The 26,046-nt window shown below is 40.5% G+C and overlaps 1 protein-coding gene and 1 long non-coding RNA gene across 2 annotated transcripts in view; one reads left to right on the forward strand and one right to left on the reverse strand.

Annotated features, from left to right (window-relative positions):
• Positions 1 to 1,219: 1,219 nt before the first annotated feature.
• Positions 1,220 to 26,046, reverse strand: part of SMG1 (SMG1 nonsense mediated mRNA decay associated PI3K related kinase) — a 71,403-nt gene continuing 46,576 nt past the window's right edge. The window contains exons 37-62 of the mRNA XM_079952290.1: positions 25,715 to 25,932; positions 25,377 to 25,531; positions 24,653 to 24,875; positions 23,520 to 23,766; positions 23,170 to 23,399; positions 21,812 to 22,060; positions 20,876 to 21,124; positions 20,414 to 20,632; positions 19,401 to 19,591; positions 19,101 to 19,273; positions 17,479 to 17,758; positions 16,900 to 17,172; positions 15,918 to 16,152; positions 15,373 to 15,596; positions 14,905 to 15,055; positions 14,498 to 14,687; positions 13,215 to 13,684; positions 12,228 to 12,365; positions 11,217 to 11,369; positions 10,238 to 10,417; positions 8,959 to 9,186; positions 8,586 to 8,797; positions 7,678 to 7,784; positions 4,872 to 5,051; positions 4,666 to 4,772; positions 1,220 to 3,641 (exon numbers count right to left, since the gene is read on the reverse strand). Of these exons, the coding sequence (XP_079808416.1) occupies positions 3,564 to 3,641; positions 4,666 to 4,772; positions 4,872 to 5,051; positions 7,678 to 7,784; positions 8,586 to 8,797; positions 8,959 to 9,186; positions 10,238 to 10,417; positions 11,217 to 11,369; positions 12,228 to 12,365; positions 13,215 to 13,684; positions 14,498 to 14,687; positions 14,905 to 15,055; positions 15,373 to 15,596; positions 15,918 to 16,152; positions 16,900 to 17,172; positions 17,479 to 17,758; positions 19,101 to 19,273; positions 19,401 to 19,591; positions 20,414 to 20,632; positions 20,876 to 21,124; positions 21,812 to 22,060; positions 23,170 to 23,399; positions 23,520 to 23,766; positions 24,653 to 24,875; positions 25,377 to 25,531; positions 25,715 to 25,932 (5,360 nt within the window). The 3' untranslated portion in view covers positions 1,220 to 3,563. The remainder of the gene's footprint in view (positions 3,642 to 4,665; positions 4,773 to 4,871; positions 5,052 to 7,677; positions 7,785 to 8,585; positions 8,798 to 8,958; positions 9,187 to 10,237; positions 10,418 to 11,216; positions 11,370 to 12,227; positions 12,366 to 13,214; positions 13,685 to 14,497; positions 14,688 to 14,904; positions 15,056 to 15,372; positions 15,597 to 15,917; positions 16,153 to 16,899; positions 17,173 to 17,478; positions 17,759 to 19,100; positions 19,274 to 19,400; positions 19,592 to 20,413; positions 20,633 to 20,875; positions 21,125 to 21,811; positions 22,061 to 23,169; positions 23,400 to 23,519; positions 23,767 to 24,652; positions 24,876 to 25,376; positions 25,532 to 25,714; positions 25,933 to 26,046) is intronic.
• The window catches only part of LOC307202476, a 95,535-nt gene continuing 74,878 nt past the window's right edge, over positions 5,390 to 26,046 (forward strand). The window contains exons 1-2 of the long non-coding RNA XR_013832895.1: positions 5,390 to 5,512; positions 5,905 to 6,454. This is a non-coding gene — a long non-coding RNA (uncharacterized lncRNA). The remainder of the gene's footprint in view (positions 5,513 to 5,904; positions 6,455 to 26,046) is intronic.

The raw sequence follows: 26,046 nt of genomic DNA on the forward strand, positions 1-26,046 counted from the left end.
CCCCACGCTACGCCACTGTCGCAGTTTGGAAGTGACCGGAGGAGAGTTAGAAGGGATGTGGAAAGGACTGGTAGTCTTTACCTCTCCAGGCGAGAGAGAAGGAAGTGATGGAGAGAGATCCAGGTGACAGCTGGGAGGGAAGCATCCCACAAATGAAAGGTGTAGCAACCATCCAGTGTGGTGGAGCCTCTAGAATGCCTTCCCAGAATATTCTCTTTCTCTCACACACATATTTTATATACTACCATTTGTTTCTGTGTTGGGTATTAGTTTGATCCCCGTTTCTGTAACCTACTATATGTTGGTAAACTGAATTGCCACACTTAATAAAACAAAAGAAAAAAAGACCAGGAATAATATAGTATATTCAGCTTGTTTGATTCAAAAGCCCTACATCCTCCGGATAAAAGGGGCAAGCTTGAACAACAGCAGGAGACAGACTGCAAAGCCTAGGTGCATTTATCTGGGAGCCCAGCTAATGCAAAAACCTGCATCCTAACAAAAGTGATTTTAACTTCATTTCTCCCCCAACAGCTTCCAACACTCCTCTGAATAACTCACTGAAGTTTCAAATATAGTGAAGGCTGAAGATGAAAAGGGGCAGGTTCTGATGTTCCCATTTGGGGGGGGGGGAGCAGCGGAGAGAGGAGGAAATCTTGTGTGGTTAGGAATTCCTAAGTCCAATGAATCAATGTGAACTATCACAATAACGTCCAATTAGATTCTGCAGGATGTTGCAGTTGTTAATTCTCCATGCATCCCCTTGAAGAGCTCATGCTCAAAATGCATCAGTATATATATTATAAATGTTTCATTACACACAGAACCAACCTACTAAAATATATTCTATGCCTGCTTCAGTCAAAGCAAACCATGGGAAGCCCCTGCTTTGGTATGCACTTCATTTTTCCCACTCTGTGCTGTCAGTGATTTGCTGCCGATAACATGGTGCCCTCCAGATGTTGCACAATGGTTGCTTAAATGTGCAACAATAACTTTTGCTTTAGACACATTTGTGTGGATTATATGCATGACAGGCAACTAGCTGCAGCTTTCAAATCTATTCCTTGTGCTGATTCCCCTCTGTGAAAGAGGTGGTAACCTTTCCCACAATTGCAGAGGTTACACATGCTTGGTACCTTGATCACTGCACACTGCAAGTTAGAGATCTAGAACTTTGAATGTTACTGCAGTAAAGAAAAGAATGCCACACAGGGAATGAAGAATACAAATAGATTTTTGAGCTTTATTACATTATGCAGTAAAGACCCCCGTCTCCATACACATTTCTGGATAGTGTGGTATAATAATACATGAATCACAAGCGCAGCAGCCTGCCCTGACCCCTGGTTCCCAAAGAAAAGAAAAACATGTTACCATCTTATCCCAATCGTATTTGGATACAGACTGCTCATTAAGGATGTTTCGTACAAGGAAAATAAAGGTACACTCACCAAACGCTTGCATTTTGCCTTAACTGAATTTTACTGAAAAGCAAACCTCTCACTCTTGCAATGCTAAGAGCGAAGTTCCAGAGTACTGAGTTGGAATGCATTTACTCACAAGCATTAGTAAATATGTAGGCAGTGCACATGACATGTCTAGGGCAGGTAATTAAAAGGTGTGATAGCTAGCGCCTATGTGGAAGACTGATACCAGTATCAAGTCACTTCTGTATCAGATATTCTGAGGAAGTCAAAACAATTTTTCCACATTATAAAAACGCTGGAATAATTAGCTCCTTCTTGTGCTGGATCTTAATATATATTTGATAGCAACTCTTCAAAACAAAGGCCAAAGCTCAAACTCTGATAAATAGGCTGCATCAATTAAAAAAAAAACTGTTGGAAAGGTTTTTAAAATCCTTAAGAGACTAAAGAGGAAGTGATGGGAACATTTGATTTGTCCTCTAACGGCTTTCAAAGCAAATTAAATAAGTTCACATAGCCCCACATGTTCAATTTGGAAGTTTAGATTCAAGTGGTGCCTATCAAAACATGACACCGATTAGTGATAACTGAGTTAAGAAGCAGCCTGTTCTTTCCTAAAGCAAATTTAAAACAAGCTCCTAAGGTAATGATTTTAGTGAGCAGGCAAGTAAAACACTGAGGACATATGGAAACAGACTGATTTAAAGTGCCGTTTTAATAGCAACTTTTGTCACACCAATAGTTCAAAAGTGCAAGGTAGGTTTAGGAAAACTTGCTGAGAAATTCACAACTGAACACCACCTATTGGAAGTCATATGGAAATGTAACTTCACACAAATCTTTATACAATTTCGCTTGAACAAAAAAAGAGATAGTCCACTTTAGCTTTGTATTTATGTCTATCTTTAAATTCCCAGATTGAACTGAAACAGTATACATTTACAAGTGTAAATCAAAATTTGAAATGAATCAAACAGCATAAAACTACCTCCACTAGAACTTGACTTTATTGATTTTCTGTCATCAACAATGTAAAAGAGTCTACTTAGATATTCTAATCATTTTTAAGGTAAAGATTACATTGGAGTACCTACGTTTACAAAAGAAACTACAGCAAAATCACAGTAGAATGTGTTTTGGAGGAAAAGGTTTGAACTACAAAAAGGAGTGTACACTGCAAGCAGAGGGAGGTGCACATGAAAACCAAATGCCTGTTAGATTCATTACTTTGAAATGCACAGTGAATTTGGGGAAACTGTACATGATAGAATCACAAAAAATCACTTTAAAAGAACCAAAACTCCAACCATTTGCGTTTGATCAGCCAACACAAAAGATTTGCTTAAATGTTCAGCGTTCCCTGTGCTTTTGGAAAATTTGGTTTGCAAAAAACAAAGAAGAAATGATTAATTTGACTGAACAGTGAAATTACAAGGATTGAAATAAAAACATATTAGAAATACATCTAAAGAACAAGAATAAACCAGAAGTGGGAAAGAACTTAAAAAAAAGACACAAAGGCTCTCTCTTCTCAAAGAGGTTCTTCCAACACAGCTGGCATGCAGCTCTTTGCATTTTCAGTCCATTTCTGAAGTTCATTCTCATGTAGCATTTATTTATTCATTTTTTGCACAAACTGGTCAACTCAACCAGCACTGTTGCCAAGCAACAAGAGCGACTCAAGAAACTCAATCTCTCAAATCTTCCTTTGCTGCGATTTCTTCACGGCCCCCTTTTTTCGGTTTCGGTTTCTCCTGGATTGTTCACAGGGTCAGGTGGAACTGGGTTCCAAATCACTCTGCGGTATGTAGCATTCCCAATTTCCTTTCTGCAGCTATGTTTCCCCCCGACACGATTGCAGTTCTTCTGTAGCAGAAAGACAGCCGTGTTGTTCAGGCGGTGAGCTTTCACCCTTGACCCTGGGGGTTCCAGGCCATTGTGTTTAGCGTATCCCTGAGTGCAGCTACTCTGCAGGACTCACTTCCCAGTGCACCGAGATTGCCTAGGTTTCCTCACATTAAGCCCCAGAAAGGCATCACCACCGACTGTGGTGCTGCTATGGATGCCTGAGGCCGAGTTGATTCTGCTGGATGTCTGACCTCGCTGAACCAGACTGACCTGCTATCTTCCTGTTCATACCCAGGCTGTCCAACCTTCATACAGCTGAGCCAAGTTATCTAGATTAGTTGCTTCCTTAATCACATAGTCAACCTATGAAATTGCAATGTAAAATAAGTTAGGGCTTTGGATTTTGTACATGCAGAGAACTTCAAGACCACCTTTATTAGCATGTTCAGCAGCAACTTTGTCCACCATTACTTATCAACAGTTTACATTAGAGTTTTAGGAAGACCAAGGTTTACTCCTTTAACATTTATAGTCCATGTACACAGCAGACACTACTAAAAACTGTAAGTGGCCAGGTTCAGACCTAGGACCAAACCATGTGTTGTTTACATGAATGAGCTGGCAAGAGCCTCAGGACCCAGGATAGCTCAGTGGGTAGAGCATATGACCCTTAATCTCAGGGTTGTGAGTTCAAGCCCCACATTGGGCAAAATATTCCTGCATTGCAGGGGGAGTTGGACTAGATGACCCTCAGGGTCCCTTCCAACTGTACAATTCTATTATTGTGCGTGTGCAAAGGAATAAGATTAAAGGCTGCCATTATTGTGCCTGAACTCAGCAAGTGGTAGTTTGTTAAAACCATAGATTTTTGTTTAACAAGCCAGAATATCCAACATGGATCCCAGCTTGATATCCTGCCTTGTTAGACTGATTTGAACAAAACACACATACCTCGTTTGGATACAACAAGCTATGGTTAAAATATGTAACAACCAACCATTTTTATATGTCTAAAACAAGCCTACAAGTCTCCCTAGGTTATGAAAAATTCTCATTATTTTTGCAAGCCAAAAGACAGTTAGCAATGAAATGTTTAATGTATTGCCAGCCATGAAATGACTTGCATATGGTTGTCTTCAAATGGCATGGGCTAAGCAGAAAGGAAGCAAGAGGGCACACTAGCCTGCCAGGTAATTTAAGGTATGTAGGAGTGAAGTTTCAAGGGAAAATGATGCTTATATGAATAAACTTTTCCCGCTGAACATCCAGCAACATATCAGAACACATTTAAAAATATTCTCATTCTCTCTCACAAACACCCACACACACTCCATAAACTTAAATGTTAAAATCATCTGAAGGGAACAAGTTTTGCTCCTCAAATTACCTGTTCAGCAACGGACATTCTCCTGTTGGGATCCAAGTCCCGGCCCTCTAACTTGGCTTTGACACGTTTCCACACACTTACTGCATATGAATTCCGCTCTTGCACAGCTTCAAAAACAAAAACAAAAACACCAAGTCCATGCAAATCTTAATGTGTTGCTCATTACAAAGCCTATCTTTCTACATAAGTTTAATATTGCTTCTTACCTTTTCCTGTTTTGGGGTCCCTGATGGCTTTTTTAGGACTAGAAACAACACTCTTTCCAGCGCCTGTAATTACCCCCGGTGGAGTATCTGCTGATGGTGCAAGGGTTTTCTGAATTAACTTTCTTGTATTCTGCGACATGACCTCTGGCTGAGTTTTCTGCCCCGTATTGCTGCGGACCGCTGTCAACAAATGAAAATAAAATATTGAAAACGCTATAAAAAGGAACCAAGTAAATTTTATTCATAATCAAAAAGAAGAATGTTTTGTTTTACAACAAAACCAAACATGCCCACAAAACATATAATGCAAAAGACACTGATTTCAGGCCTCCTGCCCACACAGTGATTGTGTGCACAGGCAAAGTTAAGCCAAAGATTGGCTTAATAAGATTTGCATGACCTATGTGTGGGTCCATGGAGCTCCTTTATGCACTAAACCTGCAACTTATGCACATTTAACTTGTGCATATTCACCCTTACATGCAGAGCAAAAAAATTAAAAGGGGACAGGGTTCCGGGGGAAATTATTTTGGCAATACTGCCCACCACTGAGCCCAATGGGTTTTGACTATACGTGATTTTGGCTTTAGGTGAGTTCCCTGGAACGTAGCTCCCACATGAGTTGCAAGCTTACTGTAGTAGTTTACCTGCTCCCTTTACATCACGGGTGTCAAACACAAGGCCCGCGGGCCGAATCCGGCCCGCCAGACCTCGTCATGTGGCCCGTGTAGCCGGCGGCGGCCGCCAGCCTTCACCTTTTATTCTCGCTTTTTTTTGGGGGGGGGGGGGGGGACACAAGAAAGCCGCCTCTTCAGCACATGCACGGCAGCCTACAAGCCAGAGAACGTTTGCCCTCTAGCGGAGCCGGCCGTTCTACACAGGAAACCTCCACTTTACATGCATTCAGGAAACCTCCACTTGTTTTTATATTGAGCACATGCCATCCTGTGATGTGACAGATCCAACGGCTGCCTGAACAACCGGCCCTTTGAGGGTGACTAAACTGCTGATGCGGCCCCCCGATGAATTTGAGTTTGACACCCCTGCTTTACATGAATGGCAGAACAAGTCAGAATTCAGCACCAAAAGCTATGATTTATGGCTTCAAAATGAAGTCAATATATGATGTCATGGTTTGATTTCATTTCAAACAACTGTAGACCACTTTTCCATTGTGTGGTCAAAATGTTGTTGCCAACACAAAAAATAAAACACAATAATCAAACACAATTAAAATGATCTTAGATTCAACAACAACAACAACAACAACAGTATAGTACAAAACAAAACTGCAATCCACAGCAGGGTTAACCAAGTCCACCATAAGCTTGGATTAATAAGTTGTTGTAAGCAGGTGACAGAAGCTGAAAAACATGGTCATCTGTGCTTCTAGGACAGTGAAGGGAACCATCGGCCTGCAAGCCAAATTAGGCCCACCAAGCCTCAGAGGCTGGCCCACCAGGCTATTTTGGCCTAACCACACCCATCCTTCCTGAGCCTGATGTCACATGACCATGCAAAACTGTGGCCAGGCTAAGGGAAGGGACAAAGCTCAATGGCCGAATAGATACAAAAGGTTAAAGGTTCTATCCCTAGTATCTCCAGTTAGGGATAGGAAAGACCCCATATCCAGAAGTCCTGGAGAGCCATGGCCAGCCACTGATTGGGGGCAAAATGGAACTGCACAGGGCCCTGAATTTCAACTACCTCAAGGATGAGCAGAAGTCACCCAATGCTACTCTCTGGACACTGCCTGCAGGTATGAGCAGAACCACTGTATCACCATGGCTCCAATCCACCAAACAATTCCAAGAGGATACAATAATTGATGGTATCAAAAGCCAGAGATTAAAAAGAACCAACAAGGTTGGACCTGCCCTGTCTCTCTTCCGTCAACCAAAGCAGTCTAAAGCTGAAGCCTGACTGAAATGGATCAAGATAATTCAAATAGGGTTTTTAATATATATATAAAAGAGCCTTTCAACAGGTCAAGCAAGTTGCATGAAGAAATCAGTTTTACGTTTCCATTCCGTGCTGAAATGAGAGTATGCATGTCACACATATGCACTGTAGTTCTTAACAACCTAAGCTGCAGTGGAACCTACATCGCTACATCTTTCTTGAGATTTGAACCCTAACAAGGCTGGGATACCAGGTTTCCCCCTATACGCAAGATGTGTCATTTCAGAGATGCTCAGCAAACCAAATGTTTATGGAGAGCTATCTCTTTCTTGACAAGTATCCATATGGTACCTCAATATGGATGGAAGTCCTCTAAACAGTTTTTTAGAATCTGCTACAGCATCTTTGCATTGGGCTTGCCATGGGTATCAATCTGTTTTTTATCTTTATTTTAATGCTAATTTATATACCTTACCAATAAAATTTACTTGTTGGTTAGATGCCTTAAGCTAGTAAAATTCTGCAAGAGCCTTATATGGAAAACATATTAATAGTGTAAATATTACTTCTGCTCATGGGTGGGTAGTTCCTAGTAGACTTGGAAGGTCTTCAAGTAGCAAGTAAAAGGCAGTCATTAAGTCATTTCCCCAAGGAGTCCTTATCTCAGAATGATGAACATGCTAACAGAAATGAGTGGTACTCTTTGGTAAGCAGAGTTTAGTCAGGTTCTCTGGTAAGTCTGCATAAAGACAGGTGGCTTAACTCCTTGACATTTGTCTTTTTGAAGATAATGAAGAAATTTAGCAAGTAGACTGCTCTGCTACATCTAGAAGGAGAACGATGACAACATCTACATTCAAGCTCAGAGGCAGAGAAATTAAATTCAATGTATTCCATATTTTACCTGCAGCAAATGTTGGTTGACATGTAGCAACAGATGTTGGACTTGAGCATTCATTTGGCGTATCCGTGATTAAGGGAGATGCAAAACTCACTAGATTATTGTAGACACTAAGAAAAATAAGGAAAATGGTCAATATTAATCTTGACACATGTCCTATCTGGAAATCAAAATACAGAAAGCCTGTGTAAGAATGTTAGATAATTCAGAAATATTTTGGCACCGTTTGAGAAAGTTTAGATGTTTAGACTCTGTAGATGATGCATTACAATATTAGGGGATCCTGTCAGTTTTTAACGTGTGATATTTTACTGTATTTTTGGTTTTTATGGAAGCCGCCCAGAGTGGCTGGGGAGGCCCAGCCAGATGGGCGGGGGTATAAATAATAAATTATTATTATTAATTATTATTATTATTATTATTATTATTATTATTATTATGAGGCTAAAAAAAATAATTAGTAGGTTTTCAAGAATAAGAAAATACATAAGCTGAGGAAGTTATGTGTTGAATAAAGTATGCTGATACAACTGTATCACACTATTATACTTTCCTCAGCCAGCAAATAAACATACACAGAACCACATAACAAATAAACAAACTGACTGAAATGTAACTAAATCCCTCCCTCCTAACAATAGACCCTTTGATTCCAAGTGTCATAAGAATGTCATTTCTGTGCTTCTAATAACTATAATCTATCCATTATATCAGGCATAGGCAAACTCGGCCCTCCAAATGTTTTGGGACTACAACTCCCACCATCCCTGACCACTGGTCCTGTTAGCTAGGGATGATTGGAACCGTAGACCCAAAACATCTGGAGGGCTGAGTTTGCCTATGCCTGCATTATATTCTTTGTTTTTAGCCAAATATGCAAATTTACAAGAATTCAGAGAATGTCTGCTTACCTTTGACTCTGGGTTCTTAGTTCTTTCAGGGTGGGTGTTATTTCTTGCAGCATTTCAGTATGTTCCTGACTGCGAACCTGACCCATGGCCTGAACTAATGTAAACAGAACTGTCTGAATATTGTCTTGCCATAACTTATATTCACCCAAGAACTGTCTAACACTATTCTCATAGGGAACATCTTCACCATCTGCCAGCGCTGCTTCTTCATCCTGTAATAAAGTAACATTATGACTTCACTATTGGAAGCAGAAGAAGCTTGGAAAAGTTTTCATCCACTATTTATCCACCTTCCCATAACTTCAGAAAGTATTCCATGAACATCAAAATGTTTTCTGTTCTATTCCCCCACCAATGAATAATTGGGCATTACCTTTGCCATGGCTTTCAGCAAGTGCTTAACGTCCCCAAGTTGCCTGTTGTGTCCAGTGAGCACAGTTTTAATACTATCAACCAGATTCTGAATGGTTTCACACACAGTTTCTATTTGTTGCTCTCTCTCTATTTGCACGGTCCTCTGGGTAGACGTGTCCTGCGTCAGTTGCTTATGAGCCAAAAGAAGCCATTCTGTGCTACCAATAGGATGGTCGAGATTGGTGCCCTGTAACAAAACAAATTTCCAAATACCAGTCAAACTACTGAAACTCATCTCCAAGCAAGGCCACATCAGTTCCCCACTGAGCTATGAAACTTAGAGGCTTTGAGCAAATTACTGTTTGCCAGTCTAAACTCTCAGTGTTCTTCTGAAGCTAAGAAAGATAGTTTAGTGCATAGTACCCTGAGCTTCTTTGCTTAATGAGGCAAATAAAATCAATACTTGTATTAAAGTCAGATTGCAAGACACCTACTGCCAACCCCCATCCCAATTATAATCTTAAATGAGCACAGGCATTTTGAGGTGTGTGTTGTTACTATAATTTGCAATGGCTCAGTTCAGACTTCAAAGCAACCAGTGACTAAAATAATGCCATGATTTATCATGAAGGCTGAATTGATACATTGGCTGGCAAGTCAGCACCAGAAACTATTTACAAATCAAGGTGTGCAACAAGTTTAGCATGGTATCTGTACTGACAAGCTATAGTAACAGTATTTGCTTCACTCCCAGAGATCACTGTGCCTAGAGATGGGAATGATGAGCAGACAGAAAACGAACACCACTGAGCAGTAAACAACCATTGTTTGCCTGTAAACTTGCAAGCTCAAGACCATGATCTGCATTCTACACACAACATGGTTTGGCAACATGATTAGACAACACAACATGGTTTGGCATGTCGGAGTTGAGGCAGATGATCCTGTTAACACACATTAGTCATACCATTTTTTTAATACTCATGCACTCCCTCCTTGCTTTCCTCATTCAGGCAATTTGATGGTTGTTGTTGTTTTTGGCAACAAAACTATGTTTTGTGAGAAGTCAGAATTTTCTAGTTCTCATTTGGAAGGAAGCTATAACTTTCATAAACCACAGTTTGCCTGAACTAGGAAATGAGAGAGAGAATCAGAACCCTCAAGGAGAAGGGGGAGAGTGACCTCAGTGCACAGTTCTTGCAGCCTAACATGATTTGGTATTATATGTAAAAGAAGCCAATGCACTTTTTTCCTGCCCACTGCACCCCACCCATTGTATCTGTGCGTCTTACACTCACCACTCTGTGAAGTAAACGAAGCTCCAGTTCAGAAACTGAGCTGTTAAACTGTGAAGCAAAGGAACACATTTGCTGGCAACGTTTGACAAGTTCAAACAAGGCAGTGTCTAGGTTTAAGGCTTCCGCTGTTCTGGTACGCAAGCTTTCAAAATGAATGATGTTGCTACAGAGGAAGGTAACCTGAAAGGCAAGGCACAGAGAGAAAAGGCTCATAACATTCACACACAGCTTAAGCTTCTAGATTTTATTTTCAAAAAATGCACTGAAAGGCTGCCAGATAGGAAACTGACTACTTTATTTAAAACATATATATTCTAGTGCTTTTCTGCAGTCACACCCAATTTTATAAGTGTGTGTGTGTGTGTGTGTGTGTATACACACACATATACACACCCACACCCCGAATTACAATTTTTGTTGAATCGTTCAAAATTTAGCCCACCAGCACCAACAAAATATTTTGAGGTCTGAGACTTGATTTCATCTTTGAAGTAGCAATTTAAAATCTAGGTTTTAAGCTGTCTTGTATAATTTTTATATTATTACAAAGGGCTGAGAAATTATGGGACCAAAGATTAAACAAGGCTTAAACTTGAAATGATCAAGAATCACTATGAAGTTATGATATATATTATGCTATCAAGAGATGTAATTACACCACAAATTAAGGTCAAAGCCAAATAACTAAGATAATGATGTCAAATGTGATTAAAATGCAACTCGATTCAAAGTATCACAAAAAAAGAAATGTGACAGTATGTACTGCTATATAGTTACGACACACACAAATAACTAAATCCCAAACAGCCCTTTGTATTTTGGGACCTCATTAGTATTCACTCCAAAATAGCTCCCCACATATGGCAAATGCTTTTCTCCTTAAGCCTGATCCCATCTGTTAAAAGTTTTTTGCTCTCTTATACACAGAGTTTGTTAGTGAAAATCAACTCATCTCATCACATCATGCTATTTGTAGTACCTGGCTGGCTCTCTGACTTTCCTTAAGGACAAGATTTCTTCTTTCAGATATTGTGGCATCAAAATCTTGAAGAACTGGTGCTAATGCTGGATTAGCCCCTCCTGCCCACTTCAAACGCTGCTCAATACTTGCTTCAAGTGCTGCCAGCTTTTCCTGAGATTGTCGATAGGATGAAAATCAAAAGCATTAAATCTTACAATTTTTGCTTATACCTGGGGCCTGAACAGATGCAATTACTTAACTACAATTATAACAAGGGCAAGGAATCCAACATATTCAGTTCTGGCAACCAGCAGGGCAAACTAGGACAGTATATATGCCAACCAACAAAATTATCTTTTCAAAATGTGCCTCTATGCAGTATCAGTATCCATGTATTGAAGAGAGAAGGCTTGTGACATACACACATTTCCACATACTCAGCCACTAGCTGACTGGATGACACTGCAACCTGGGACAACAAAAATATACAAAATTCTGGAGACTCTCCAAAAGCGGTACATAAGATACTGATTTGATAAGAGTCAACCTAAGACACTCGTGCACTGCATCCCTGCCACAGGTCCCTAGATTCAGCTGTCAAATCTAGGGTACACATTGCAGGATGAAATTGGCTCAGATTCTTATGACCAGCTTCCAAAGTGATCAAACTGTGGAGGGCTATCAAAAATTACATCACCAATCACTACAGATTTTCAGCTTAATATAAGAGTCTAAAGAGTTCAATCTTGTAAAAACTGTTATTAAAGATTTGACTTTAATTCAAAACCCTGAACTTGCCCCACAGTAAAGTAGGATTGAACACTGCTATAATTGGGGAGATTTTTATGACTTGAAAACAAGGCACTTCAAACATCCATTACCATTCTTGCAGTTTCAGTATATTTATGGTAACAATGGAGCTGGAAGACCAATATTCCCAAATATTGATGAAAGACCAGTTATTTTGCTTCCATATTTTTCCTCAACAGTCCTCCACTGCTTCCCCCATGGAGCAGTGAAGAAACTTACCTGAACTGCTGCAATTGAAGCTTCAATCTGGCCAAGAGTATGAAGTTTCTTTTTCATACTGGCTAAGATTGCGGACCGAGGTGGAGGAGAGACTGTCATGGCTTGTGGGCGATTGATGAGGAGATCTTCATGCTGCCACTTTTGAAAGGCAAGAGAAAAAGATGTTTTTATTCAACGTTATGATAATGCTATATAAATGGTAAGACTGAGAAGTTCAGTGAGATACGGCCCCAAGAGCCTAATCAAGATGTCTAAGTCAATAACCGTGAACATTTACAGAGCAATAAGCAACAAACATAACCAACATAAAAAGTGTTTATGTTCACACTGTCTGTAAATGTGAAGTGACAGCTCTTTTGAAAAATTGCAGCTATCTTGCTTCTAAAATCCTTAAGTGCACCAAAAGTTCTGATTGTCATTCCCCTTCGCTTTGCTTTTTTTTAAAAGGAAATTTGTCAGAATTCTGACTCTGCTTTGCAGAAAATCCAAATTGTACATTGATCTGCTGGGGGAAATATTATGATGATGTCATTTAATAATTTTGCTCCACACCAGCATGACAATTCAGCTGTACCCAACAGCTACAACAGTAGCTATAAACTTCATAACTAACAAAGATAGAGGGTTTCTGCCTAGGAAAAAAGGAAATTCAAAGTGCCCTCAGAACCAGAGCACAGGATCTGCTTCAAAGTATTGTCAAGAGGCCTGCAGGAAACCCACCCTGCAGGCTTTCAAGAAGAGAGAGGTTTCAAGGGGCAAATGGACAAAGCTGGTAAAATAAGGACTGCTTTCACTGCGCAGCGATCTGTCTTGCTGTTCTGGCTTCTGAGATTCAGAATTTTTTTTTTTCTTGTTTTCCTCCTCCAAAAACTAGGTGCGTCTTGTGGTCTGGTGCGTCTTATAGAGCGAAAAATACGGTAGTTTATTATGCAACTTTCCACATCTGCAGCAAATATTCTGAAATGAAATACAGGTTTGAAGACTTACCTGGAACATAGCAATGTGTAGTTGCACTCTCTGAAGGCTAGTCTTACAAGAAGAAATACTGGTTTCAAGTCTCCGCACCAGATCGTGCTTCTTCCATGCAGTGTCGTATGAACTGGCCAGCACTGTTGCTCTGTTCATAACCAGCTGTGAATATTTGCCAATTTGGATATTGTGTTCTACAGCTTTCTTACACAAGTCATCCACTGAGACTTTGCTTTCAGCCCCAAAATCCTTTGCTTCTACTTGAGCAATTATATCTACACCCAGAGCACTAATAAAACTGCACAATGTAAGTCCCAAGGCTTGATTGGGAAGGCCGATTAAAAGCTGCCGGACAAAGTCAGCTGTGAAGGCTTTGATTGGTTTGGCCATTTGGTCTTCACTAAAGCAAGAATTCCGATACAAGGTTTTCACGTTTACCATTGGCACTGGTCCATTCATAGAGCTTTGATCTTCAATTGAACTTACACCTTACAAAAAAAGAAAAAAAAAGAAACAGCCATTGAACAAATACCTACCAACCAGCAATCTAGATTGAATTTCTGCTCTAGAGAGCTGACAACATAAATTAACTGCAGCCAAGATTACAATGGCACTCTTATGAAATGCAAATGGGCAAGGTCCAAGCTGACTGAGATAAATATAAACCCCATTTTAACAGGCTGGTACATGCTTTAAGGCACACTGATTTGGCTAACTCCACAATAGCATTCCTGAATTAATTAAAAATGTTCTTGGTTCTTTTCTAGGGGAAAATGAAAACATGGAAGCAAACATCTATTCCGTTTTGCTGCCTTCCAAATAATGCCAGAATAATTCAACAGTCAATACATTCAGTAATATATACTGGTTCAATAATAAAGCAAGTGTTGAAACATCACAGAGGAAACATGAAAACTCTGCGTTTGCTCTTCACAAAGAAAGCTTGAGCAAGCATGGAAATAAATTTCCTGTGCTTACTGGCTGTCTTCTGCACCTTTTAACCAGGTTTTTTTTTTTTTTTTTTTTTTTTTTTTTTGCAACAGCTTAATACTTATGGTACTGCTAGAAGTTGTTCATGGCACTGTATAACCCATGTATTTTGAGAATGCTGCTACTGCAGTCATTACATCACAGCTTTAAAACTTGCAGGTAATACAAAATGAGAATCTGTGGAGCCCAATCTTTTATTTCGTTTAACACATAGATACCGTTATTTGTAATTTCACTTTAAGATTCAAGGCAGACAACAGTGCTTAACTTTACCTAATGAGACGTAAACTAGGAATGTTGTATGCACTTACCTGAAAGAGTTTTAGAAAAAGTGCCACAGAGTCTGAAAAAATCCTTTATTGTCTGCAGTCGTTTTAAAAAGAAAATCTCTTCTAAAACCTGCCGGTTGTTATCATCATCAAAAAAGTTAGTTTGGGTGCTGCGAGCTTCCCTGATGATGTCAATCTTACGCCAGGCAACAGGTATTTCCATCTTGTTTAACTGAAGGAAAATAAGAAAAATGTTAGGTCATCTGCCAAATACAGACAAAGACCAAATGATGTGTGCATGCGCACATCACGGCAAACTGGAAGTGCCTGGAAAAGTGGGCGGATGGCACACAATAACACAAAACGCAACCCCCGTGTGAACTGGGAGTTGCCTGGACCTTATTTCCAAAGTTAGCTTTAGTAAGTAACCTTTTTAGTAGTAACCTTACCTTTTCAACTAATAAGCCAAATGCTGTTTCCACTTGGGCAAACATTCCATCAAATGCTACCAACAGCATCTGGCCTGCCGACATTTTGGGCGTTTCGTCAACCGAGCCATTCCTTGGCTGAATCAGTTCACCATACTGCGCGTGAAGCATCCTAAAGAAAGAAGCAAAAAGGGTAGTTAGGGCCTGAATATCCAAATAGTTTTAAGGACAAACACTATAGAAGGACTATCATTTGGTTAAAGAAATGTCAAATAACTGACTAATCCTTCAGCACATTTCAGATCACGCTAAGCTGTAGCTTTTTTTAAACCATGGCTAAATTGTGAATGTGGGTGTCTTGTGGGTGTCACACAGGGCACAAACAAGCCACCATATGGCATGTTGTCTTATGACCCATGACTGTGGGCTGTTTCAAGCTAACTCTTAAAGCAAGCATTTGCACCAGATACAACAAACCCAATGATTTACCTTGCAACATCAATACAATGAGTATGGGTTTCTTCTTCAAGCCCCATTGCTGCGTTTCTTAGGTAAGCTTGAAGAGACTCAACCAGAGTTTGCAAAGGAACATCAGTAACTTGTTCGATCAGGTTATCCAGCTCATTAAGCATGCTCTCCAAAGTATATTCTCCTTTCATTAAGCACCTAAGTGCTTCTGGGAAAATAATCTGACGGAAATTTGAATTCAGCTCCTGGCAGAACAACAACAACAAATGCATGAAAACAAGAAGATAACAGCAAAGTATCTAAGAGTTTTCGAAGTATAATGTGTTGCTGGTTAATAAGGAGAAAAAATGTAAGTGTTTAGAATATGCTCTCAATTTAAACAATGCATGTATACTCAGAAGTCAATCCCCCTATTCTCAGTGGGTCTTACTCCCAGATAAACCTATTTAGGATTGTAGATTTATTCCAATTTATTCCAACTTTACTCCAACTTACTACTGCTCACTACAAAGGGGTTTGTACATTAACATGAGCTGCTACAAACACACGTTGTAGATATATTTCACCTGAAGTGAGATGTAAACTCCATTAGCTAGGTGAATAGCTTCTGATGCTTCAACTGGATTAGGAATATCTAAATCCTGTGGGACCAGATGACACTGCTTCAGTAACTGCACAAGACATGTAACGTTCCCACTCATGCTACACAGCTCCTCCAAGAACCAGGCTCCATCTCTTGAAGTCAGGTCCACCAGCTGTTCTCCAGCGCTGGATGCAGCACCTTCCATCATTAGATTACGTCTAAATGAAAAAGATAAGTTTGTAAATAAACAGGAGTTTTTGTTCCAATTTATGCATCTTAATCTTTTAAAACCCATTAAAAAGAATACTATCGTATTTTTCCCTGTACAGTGGTACCTCGGGTTACATACGCTTCAGGTTACAGACTCCGCTAACCCAGAAATAGTGCTTCAGGTTAAGAACTTTGCTTCAGGATGAGAACAGAAATTGTGCTCCAGCAGCGCAGCAGCAGCGAGAGGCCCCATGAGCTAAAGTGGTGCTTCAGGTTAAGAACAGTTTCAGGTTAAGTACGGACCTCCGGAACGAATTAAGTACTTAACCCGAGGTACCACTTTATAACACAACCCCATGTATAAGATGACCCCTATTTTTAGGAGCCCAAAATTAAGAAATTTAAAAGTTTAGAAAGTTGTTGAGCTGTTTTTCAATTATCCCCTGCTCTAGCTGACGGAAGTGGTGCCATAACTACCACTGGGGGCTCCAGCCCTCGCTTACTTACCGTATTAACCCATGTATAAGACAACCCCCAATCACTATTTTTTTTCCAGAAAAAAAATTGTCTTATACATGGGAAAATGTGGTATATTCTATTTCTAGATAAAGCATTTGCATGAATTATGGTTAAGTAAATTTGATACATATGAAATTAAAGGAATTTAAATCCTTGGGAAATGTATTTTTGAAGGAGGGGTCAAAAAACAAACCAAAAAACCCACCACTTCTTGTCAAATTTTGCAAGCATCTCACCTGGTAAGAGTGCAGAGAGCCGAGATGATAACACTTGCTAAGCTCAATGAACCCTCTTCTCCATTTTCATGAAGAAAGACCTTAATGCAACGCTCAATTTCTTTTAGCTGTTCCTCACACACAGGAACAGTGACTGCTTCTTGCTTCAAACGTTCCACTTGTCGGATAAGCCTGCTGTTGATGTCTGCTGCATATCGCTGCAAAGTCATTTCTGTAGTAGTTATGAACTGGCACGCAGATGGAGGCGGCTGAGGAGCATACTGAATTTCATACCTGACAAACAATAAAATTACAAATATTTATTTATATATATATTCTTTCATGCATATTGTAATGTGATGCCTAGCATCATCTGTGCTCTACCCTTAAACACTACCATTTTCTGTTGAGATACATGAGGCAGAGAAATACTTAAAGTTTTACATGTTGACACATACACAACACTTAACTGAGCTCAACTTTGTAGAAATTAGTATGGTGTATTCTGAGAATTTATTTTCCCGCAGAAATTTAACTACCAAAGACTTGAAATAATTTAACCCTCCCACTTTCTGTGGGTGCAAACAACTGACAACTTACTTCCGGTAAAGATCCTGACAGCGTTCTATTGTCATGTTAACAATCAGTTCTTCCATCCATGTCTTCCACTGCTCAATGCGGTGTTTCTGAAACACTGTTTTGGGGTACTGAAGAGCTACAGTAGCATAGTTGTGTAGCTGTTCAAGACATCCACGCAGAACAGATCGCCTCTGCTGAAGGAAAGCACCAACCTCACCCTCTAGCTGCTCACACTGGCTGATCAAGTGTGCTTGTCCAGCATTCTGAAGGAAGGTAGTTGCAGGGACATAACTTGGAGGACCTTCAAAATGAACCATTAAAAAAGGAAGGATGTTAAAACTCATTAACTCCTTTATTATTCGACCGATAGTCAGAAATAAACATTACACAATACAGAGTTATAAACTAAACATCATAGGGGTACATAAATAAGGTAGGGCCACAATACTAGACCTCTCACAGATAACCCACATCAAAGCAGTTATACGTTTCCGACGCTTAAGTGCCAGGAAAAGGAATTTAGCCACTGACAAAGTTGTTTTCCCAGAAGACTTATTTAGCAGATATGCTGTCTGCTTTCCTCTTTGTCGAGAACTAAGCTGGGGTAAGTATGGAGTTATAAGATGCTGTCTTAAATCGTTGAAGAAGGGACAGCTCAGTAAAATGTGCTCTGTGGATTCTACCTCACCCAAAGCACAGTGGCATAATCTCTGGTCATATGGGACTCCTCCATATCTTCCCTTCAGGACCGCCGAGTCAAGAACATTCAGCCTAGCCGCCGTAAATAGTCTGTGGTATTCCACATAGTGGATATCCGCCAGGTAGCGAGCTGGAGCAGCCCGATACAACTGCTCCATGTTCAGCAACAGCCTTGCACATATTTTAGACCATAACTTCCATCAGTCCCGGTCAGCAAGGCAACAGATCAGAGGAGATAGGAGTGGTAGTCAACAACATCTGGTAGTCTACAATATCTGGAGGGCACCATGTTGACTACCCTTGTTGAAGCTAAAGGAATATGCACACAGTATGGTTGGGACTATGGGTTAAACCACAGAGCCTAGGGCTTGCTGATCAGAAGGTTGGCAGTTCGAATCCCCGTGACGGGGTGAGCTCCCATTGCTCGGTCCCTGCTCCTGCCAACCTAGCCGTTCGGAAGCATGTCAAAGTGCAAGTAGATAAATAGGTACCGCTCTGGCGGGAATGTAAATGGCGTTTCAGTGTGCTCCTCTGGTTTGCCAGAAGCGGCTTAGTCATGCTGGCCACATGACCCAGAAGCTGTACGCCTGCTCCATCGGCCAATAAAGCGAGATGAGCGCTGCAACCCCAGAGTCGTCTGCGACTGGACCTAATGGTCAGGGGTCCCTTTACCTTTACCTATGGTTGGCCTAGAATAACCTGATATCCATTGCATACCAATGCAATACATTCCAAAGGAAGCAGACATTCAGCAGCTGACTGCCTAGTACAGTATTGTAACAAGAAGTATTCTGAACATATAAAAATGTTAACTCCTTGTAGTAAAAACAAAAACACCCCCCAACACCATTTTACTTCCCCTTAATCTGCCACCTTGCTCTGCTTCACAATACGAACAATGGGGCGGGGTGGGGGGAAGGAGACCACCTAATTTGTTTCATTACCAAGATCCATTTGGGTACTGATTTCCTGAAGAAGACTTGCAAGCTGAGTTGCTTCCAGATTATTGAAAGCAGCTTGGTAATGAGATATCCACTGCTCAAATTCATTCAGTTTCACCTGGATTGCTTCTTGTACTGCTCTCTGCTGAGATTGCAGCTGAGTGTGTTCAGAATATCTGTGTTAAAAAGGAAGAAGCCATATTAAGTGATTTTTTAAAAAACTCCAAATTCTAGAGAAACATATGCAGTTTTGAATTTCCATAAAGTATTTGAATATCTAAACTAAAGTGAGATTTCTCGTACCTGTTCTGCAGTGTGTGGCAAGGGTGATCCGTTGCTTCTGCTCCTTCCAGGTAGGCACTCTCTTCTAGTAATTTGCCTTGCAATTTTTCAACATCAGTCAACTGCTCTTGCAAATTTAAATATTCCCCTAAACTGCCATCCAGCTTAGGAAGCACAGCCAGCATCTCATCCCTGTTCTTAAACCAGTTGACCTGTAGACAAGATTTATTTTACATACTTATGAATAACACTTGATACCACTTTTCTCTACCAGTATCACAAGTGGAGTGAAACTGACATTGTTATCACTAAATTAGACTGAGTATTAAACAAATAAAAAGGTGAACAAGTCACTCATTTTAAAACTTCAGAGCAAAATTAATGTTTGAATGACAGGATGGCAAAAACTGGGTCTCCAACATGGTGCTCATGATAACCACAACATCTTCTAACAACCACCTAACCCATCAAAGCCTCCTGCCTCCATTTTATTTTAAAACTGAGGTTTTATTGGGAAGGTTGCCTACTTTGTTGCCTACTTTCTTGTCTGTTATGTTTTGATGGAATGTTTTGCCTGTTTTTGTTTGTTTTCGGGGTTCTGACTATCATCAGTCTTCCGTTTGGTGAAATGTGTATTTTGTATTATCAATCAGTTTCTCAAATTACCAAAAGTTCCCCTGGACTAGGACTGCCACATGTCTGGATTTTCCCAGACATTACTGGGATTTCAAAGGTGAAATTGACTTCCGGGGGGAATTTCCAGAAGGCAGCGCTTTTCCTTGATCTTAGGCAAGTCAATCGAAAAATCACATTTTTGTAAGAAAATTAAAAAAAAAGAAGAACTGATGTTGTGAGTGTACGTATTTCTAAAGTTACAGCATAAATAGATTCACTAAGATAGAAGCGTGCTTGAAATACTGTAATCTAAAACCTGTTTCGAGTTAATTCCTGCAAGCAATTTTGCACACTGTTCCTGGAATCTAAAGTAACAAGCAGATACATATAAAATGAATTTTTGAAAGGACTGAACATACCTTTATTTCAGCTACTCTGGAAGAGAAGAGGCTACGTGTGATGTCTCTTTCCATCTCTCTCTTGCTTTGCTTGTTTTCAGCTTGCTGCCCACCTCCACCATACACTGCTCCAGCAAACCCTGCTTCTCCCCCTGCGGTCCAGTCCACAAGTGGGTCATAAACAAAAGCTTCCAATAATGTCAGAAGGGTTTCTCGTCCTCGCCGCATGATGTGCAGAACCTGTTTTTAAAGCGAATTACATGTATCATTTAAAATGTGCACTTGCAATTAGCTACCAAGACCAAATCCAGTGTTAGGGAGTTTCAACCCAACTTCTGAAAGCATTCAGTGGCAAGACTCGGCAGGCCTTCCTGGGGAGGGCATTCCACACTTAAGATCACTACTGAAAAGGCCCCCCATAAAGCAAAAGCTTCGTTCACAGAAATTCAAGACTTCCTTAAAGCCCAATATCCCATGGCCTACCTGTTCACAAGAAAGCCTGAAAACGCCTTCCACTCCTGTTACTCCAAATGCTGTTTCAATATTTTGTGTCATCCGGAATGGAACTTTCTCAGGCACTCGAAGGCTTTTCCCTTTCTCAAAGCAAACATTATAATCTATGTGAACAACTTCTCCAGTAGTCATGTCTATAAGAACGTTGTCCAGATGTCTGTCTCCGAGGCCGATAATGTAGCCAACCATGGACATAACTGCAGTGGATCTTGCATAAGACTGGGAAGGGGGGGGGAGGAAGTTTCATCATTATAAATCTCTTTTCTCCACCATTTTAAAAAGTGTACTGTATATAAAAAACTACAAAAAGGTTTTTTTTGGGGGGGGTCATTATATAGCTTAACTATAAGCCACATGCTCCTTTATTCACACAAAGGCTAATTATGCTCAAGGAGAAGCACCAGGCCAGGGAGAAGAATGAGCACAGACACATTTCTACTGTCCGACTAACAGATGTGGTATAAGAAGCAAATGAGGGATAGGTAACTATTGCTCTCCAGGTGTTGTTGGACTACAACTCTCATAATTCAATGTCCACTGGCCATGCTGGTTGGGGCTGATGTTAACAATTCCAACAGCATGTGAAGGATCACAGGTGCCTATCCTGAAGCAATGTATGTATGTGATCCTCAACAAGCTGTGCCTCTCCCTAACCCTACCTAGTGGGAAAGCACATCTGCCAATTTTACTTTTGAAATTAAGTGGCAGCCTGAGCAATAAAGCAAGATGGTTTGTTCTTCCATTGAAATTATTCTGAAATAACTTTTCAGAAAAGCCACTCAGGATTTTTACAAGAATCCACCAAATTTAGATGGAAAGCATGGTTGTTTGTGTACATAAGGCAAGGAGATATTAGACTAAACCTACTCAAACATTAAGATTCTATTAGGAAAGGTCTCTACATACCTGTGTGACTCTCCACCACTCATCAGGTGTAGTGCATGATGACCAAAGTTCTTTAGCAAGAAGATTGGGAGGTGTTACTTCCATTAACTCTTCCAAAACAGACTTCATTACATTTAGAGGCCAGTCTCGACGGGATACATCCAAGCTAAGCCCAACTGCCTTCAAAGCTGGTCCGATCTTACTGTAGTACAGTTCACTAGGTCTAGGTACTATTCCAGGATTCTGAGGAGTCTGGTATGAATCTTGGGCCTAAAAAAGTCAATTACACAGTTCAACTACTATTCCATTATATCTTGGGACAGAATCAACATGTCATATATTTAAACCCTGGCTGGAAGATTGTCTGCAACAGATGAATAAATCTTTGTGTTTGCATTTAATATATAGGGTGCTCCTTGCTACTGACCCTTTTGCAGTTCCAAGCTAAATCAGTTTAAGAAGAATTAGCCGGGGTGTGTGTGTCTCATATTGCTTCCCAGTTTCCCACCCACTCTGCTTTCCAAGATCTCCTGTTGCATTAAGTGCTGTTGCTCCAACTATTATTTCCCATGGCTGCTATATCTGTGCTGCACATGGACAGCAAGACAGAAGATGGCATCTAGGCTCTGGTATGCACCATCCCTTTCCTGCTACAAGAATATGCACTCTCCTATAGCCAGCATTGCTTAACAATGAAACAATGTAATGCTCATGTTTTCCATATAGGCAGTACTGGAATCAGGAGCAAATCGTCCCAAGGACCAAAGTACATGTAGAATCTCTGCCTCTTTCAGATTTCTGCATCTGGGGCGGCAGGAGGACTGGGAGGTGCCTCTAACTCCAGACTCAGCAAATGCTTTTTTCAAAAGAGCACCTCAATATCTGCATAAGCTACATAAGATAAGAGACACTGCACAGAGCAGGTCTGAACTTGTGCATACAACAACACACGCACGTTTTAAAGGCATGAGTTTCTATGATCTGCTATCACACTAGAGCAGAGTTCATAGATGTCCCCAGTCCAAAATCCAGCCTTCCAAGTTACAGCTCTGCAGGCTGAGAAAAGACACATACACACCGTTCAACACACATACAACATTTATATTTATCTCTCTCTCTCTCTCTCTCTCTCTCTCTCTCTCTCTCACACACACACACACACACACACATTTTATTATTATGATTAGGTGTTTTAATTAATCTCTGCACCTCAAATTAATTTTAAAATAACCCTTATAAGACACATTTCAGCATATACTTAGAATTTTAATCAGAATTTTGATTCTGTCTCAGTAACCATTAATACTTCAATGAATTACAATGTAAAATTACAGAGTTTACTTCACAACTAGTGCCGGCATGTATAATGTAGTCATTACCTTTTGTGCTTGTAAAGCTGCTTCTCGCTGCTGCCACCTTTTATAAAGTCCAAATAAAGGAGTGGCTCCATCCACCCATTGAATTAGGCCTGATCGTGTTCCTAGTGGCGTAACAGAGTAATGCCTGGCATGGAAACGGGGTGTCTCTTGGCGATTTATGGTAGCAAACATTGTATTAACAATGGATAAGAACTGCATGATCCGTTCATCAAGATGCAGGTCTTCCAGTCCTGCAGTGAAAAATAGACGCAAACCAGACAGTATGTAATGCAACTGGAAAAGGGAATGCAATATATCCTCCATTAAAATTTTTCTGCTTAGGACAAGGAGAAGTTACAGAATGTTCTCACCTTTGAAAAGGTATGGGTAGTTTTTCCCATCTGAGCCCAGAAACAAGAGCTTCTTGGGCTTGGTTTTAGTAGGCAGAATTGTTATGGTGCTTCCTACACTATGAATTGTGACCGTGTCTCTGGCAGACACTTCTCCAGGGAGAGCTATTTCAGTGTTAGTCATGGCAGCCAGCCAGGGGCTTATTTCCTCGAGACGTAGAATGTAACTGGCCCGCTTCTGGGCTCTCTGTTGAAGACTGAGCATTACCTATTTTTTAAAAGACACAAGGTTGAAGAAGGTGAGGTCCAGACCCTTGCATGGTTCCAGTCTATCAAAATACTGGGTTGTAGTCAGTGCTATTCCTACTCAGGGCAGACCTGCTGAAAATAATGGACGTGACTACATTAAAGCCATAAATTTCAATGAGCCTCCTCCCAACAGAGCTTAACTGGATACAACCCACTAATTTCCAAAGGAATTCACAAAACTGAAGACATCTTAGAAGGTGCCTGTTCGGTTTTTATTAGCTACTGCAGAAAGGTGTTGGGGGCTGCATCCCAAAAGTAGCCACACAGCATTCCCTGCCCACCCCCTCCTTGCTCCTCAGCTGATCCATGAAAAGCAGCTGAGATGTGTAGGGGATGAGTTATTTTAACCCTCAACATGGGAAATGGGATAGGCAGAGCCTCCCACCCAGACGTGCGATGTGATGAAAATTGTTCCCTTCCCACTTTTCATATGGCCAATCTGAGCAACATGAATGATAAACTTAAACCTCTCCATATAGCCGTGTACCACATTGGCAGAGGAAACTGTTGGTCTGACTGGGCCAATTTTTTCCAGTGGCACAGTCGGGAGGATGGGGGAGACAAGAAAACATAGATTGAAGTGGCAATGGCAGTTTGCAAATGTGCCCATGGGCCAAAAAAGAAAGCAACCTCTAGCGTAGCATATTTAAGAACTAATAATATTTCTAGTCCATTTTTCTATTGCTTTTTCTAAATTCTCTAAAACCTAAGCCTTGTCACTACCCACAAAACCATTAATATTCTAAATTACAACAGCAGCACCTTTTCTTTTCTTTTTTAATTCTTCCACAGCAGAGAAAAATATTCCAAGTTATTGTATTCTTGGCAAGAGAGACATACTATACCTCTTTAAAAGGGATCCAGCTGCTTCCTGGCTTTGCAGGATTAGATGGGTTCTTTAGTTTTTCTAGGGCATTTTCAATTGCATCTCCATAGTTGTCCTGAAACCACTTCTCATGCGGCGTTTCAGCAGGAGCCGCAGTGATGCTCCTCACGTGTTCCAAAGCAAATACAATGGGCTTCATTAGGGCAGTGTGCTTTTCACGCATGATGGCTATTTTTTCCTCTCTTGAAAAAAAAAAAGAGATAAAGGGGTTGGCAAAAGTGTCACTTGCATTTCAAGTATGCTGAAATTTCTAGATATTGCTACCAAAAACAATGAAAGGAACTTTGTTATTTTAAAACCAACCATGAAAAAGAATGTAAATAAATGCATTAAACACCCCCCCCCCCAGATTATCTAGAATCAGAATTTACACTACATGATATTCTGTCTCCAGAGTTCTCCAAAACCTTGGACAGTGAGAAACAAAAGGAACTGAGTATAATTTGCTGAACATCCAAAAAACCCTTTCCACATCAGTAGGGACACTTTCTACTACTCCATTTGTGGCACTTTAGTATCTTACGTAGAGGTGAATTAATATTATAGGGCTGTTTTCATGATGTGATTGTTCTTCAGGCTACAAAAATCACGACGTGCCATTAAAAAAGTAGCACCATTAATGATCAGGAGGAAAGGCTGCCCATTTGCAACACATATCCATATACACTTTGGTGGAAACATACTTGCGCAGAGTGTTGTTGTTCTGGACTCTCTTTACTTCATCTTCCAGCTGCTGAATCCGTCTAAGGACATACATGTGCTGTTGCAAAAGCACTCCCAGCCAAAGTTCATCCCAAAGAACAGTAACTCTGCGCAATTCTGCTACGAGCATCTGAACCTGGATTGATAACAAAAAAAATTGTGCATGTTTAACTGTGCAGTTGCACTTCTAAAAGTCTCAAAATGTAATTCCCAGAGTAAATATAATGGATTTCTTCCTGCATAAGTACACAACACATAAAGCACTTGATTCGACTCCAATCACAAATATCCCCAAATTCTGGCTGAACTGCAGTTATACCTGCAACACCATTGTTGGGTTTGCAGCTGACAACTTCTCTACAATCTTGCTGTAGCAGTCTTGCATCATCGCCTGGTCTTCATTTAGGCCCATTTTTGGCTCATCCTTTATGCTCTCTTGAGAAGCAGGGGGACTTCCCTCATCACACTCACTACCCAACAACTCTTCACCCTGGATGTTACCCAAAAAGGTAGGTATTGCAGATGGGAATTTGCTCCCTAGGTTTTAAAGAGAAAATATTAGGTCAACAGGTTAGGTCAAAACACAAAGGCCAGCTGGATGCTGTAAAACTGTATCTTTGACCAGCATTATAACGATTTGCCTTTGACTAC

Source organism: Podarcis cretensis, assembly GCF_951804945.1.
Source record: "Podarcis cretensis genome assembly, chromosome: 14".
Classification (NCBI taxonomy): domain Eukaryota; kingdom Metazoa; phylum Chordata; class Lepidosauria; order Squamata; family Lacertidae; genus Podarcis; species Podarcis cretensis.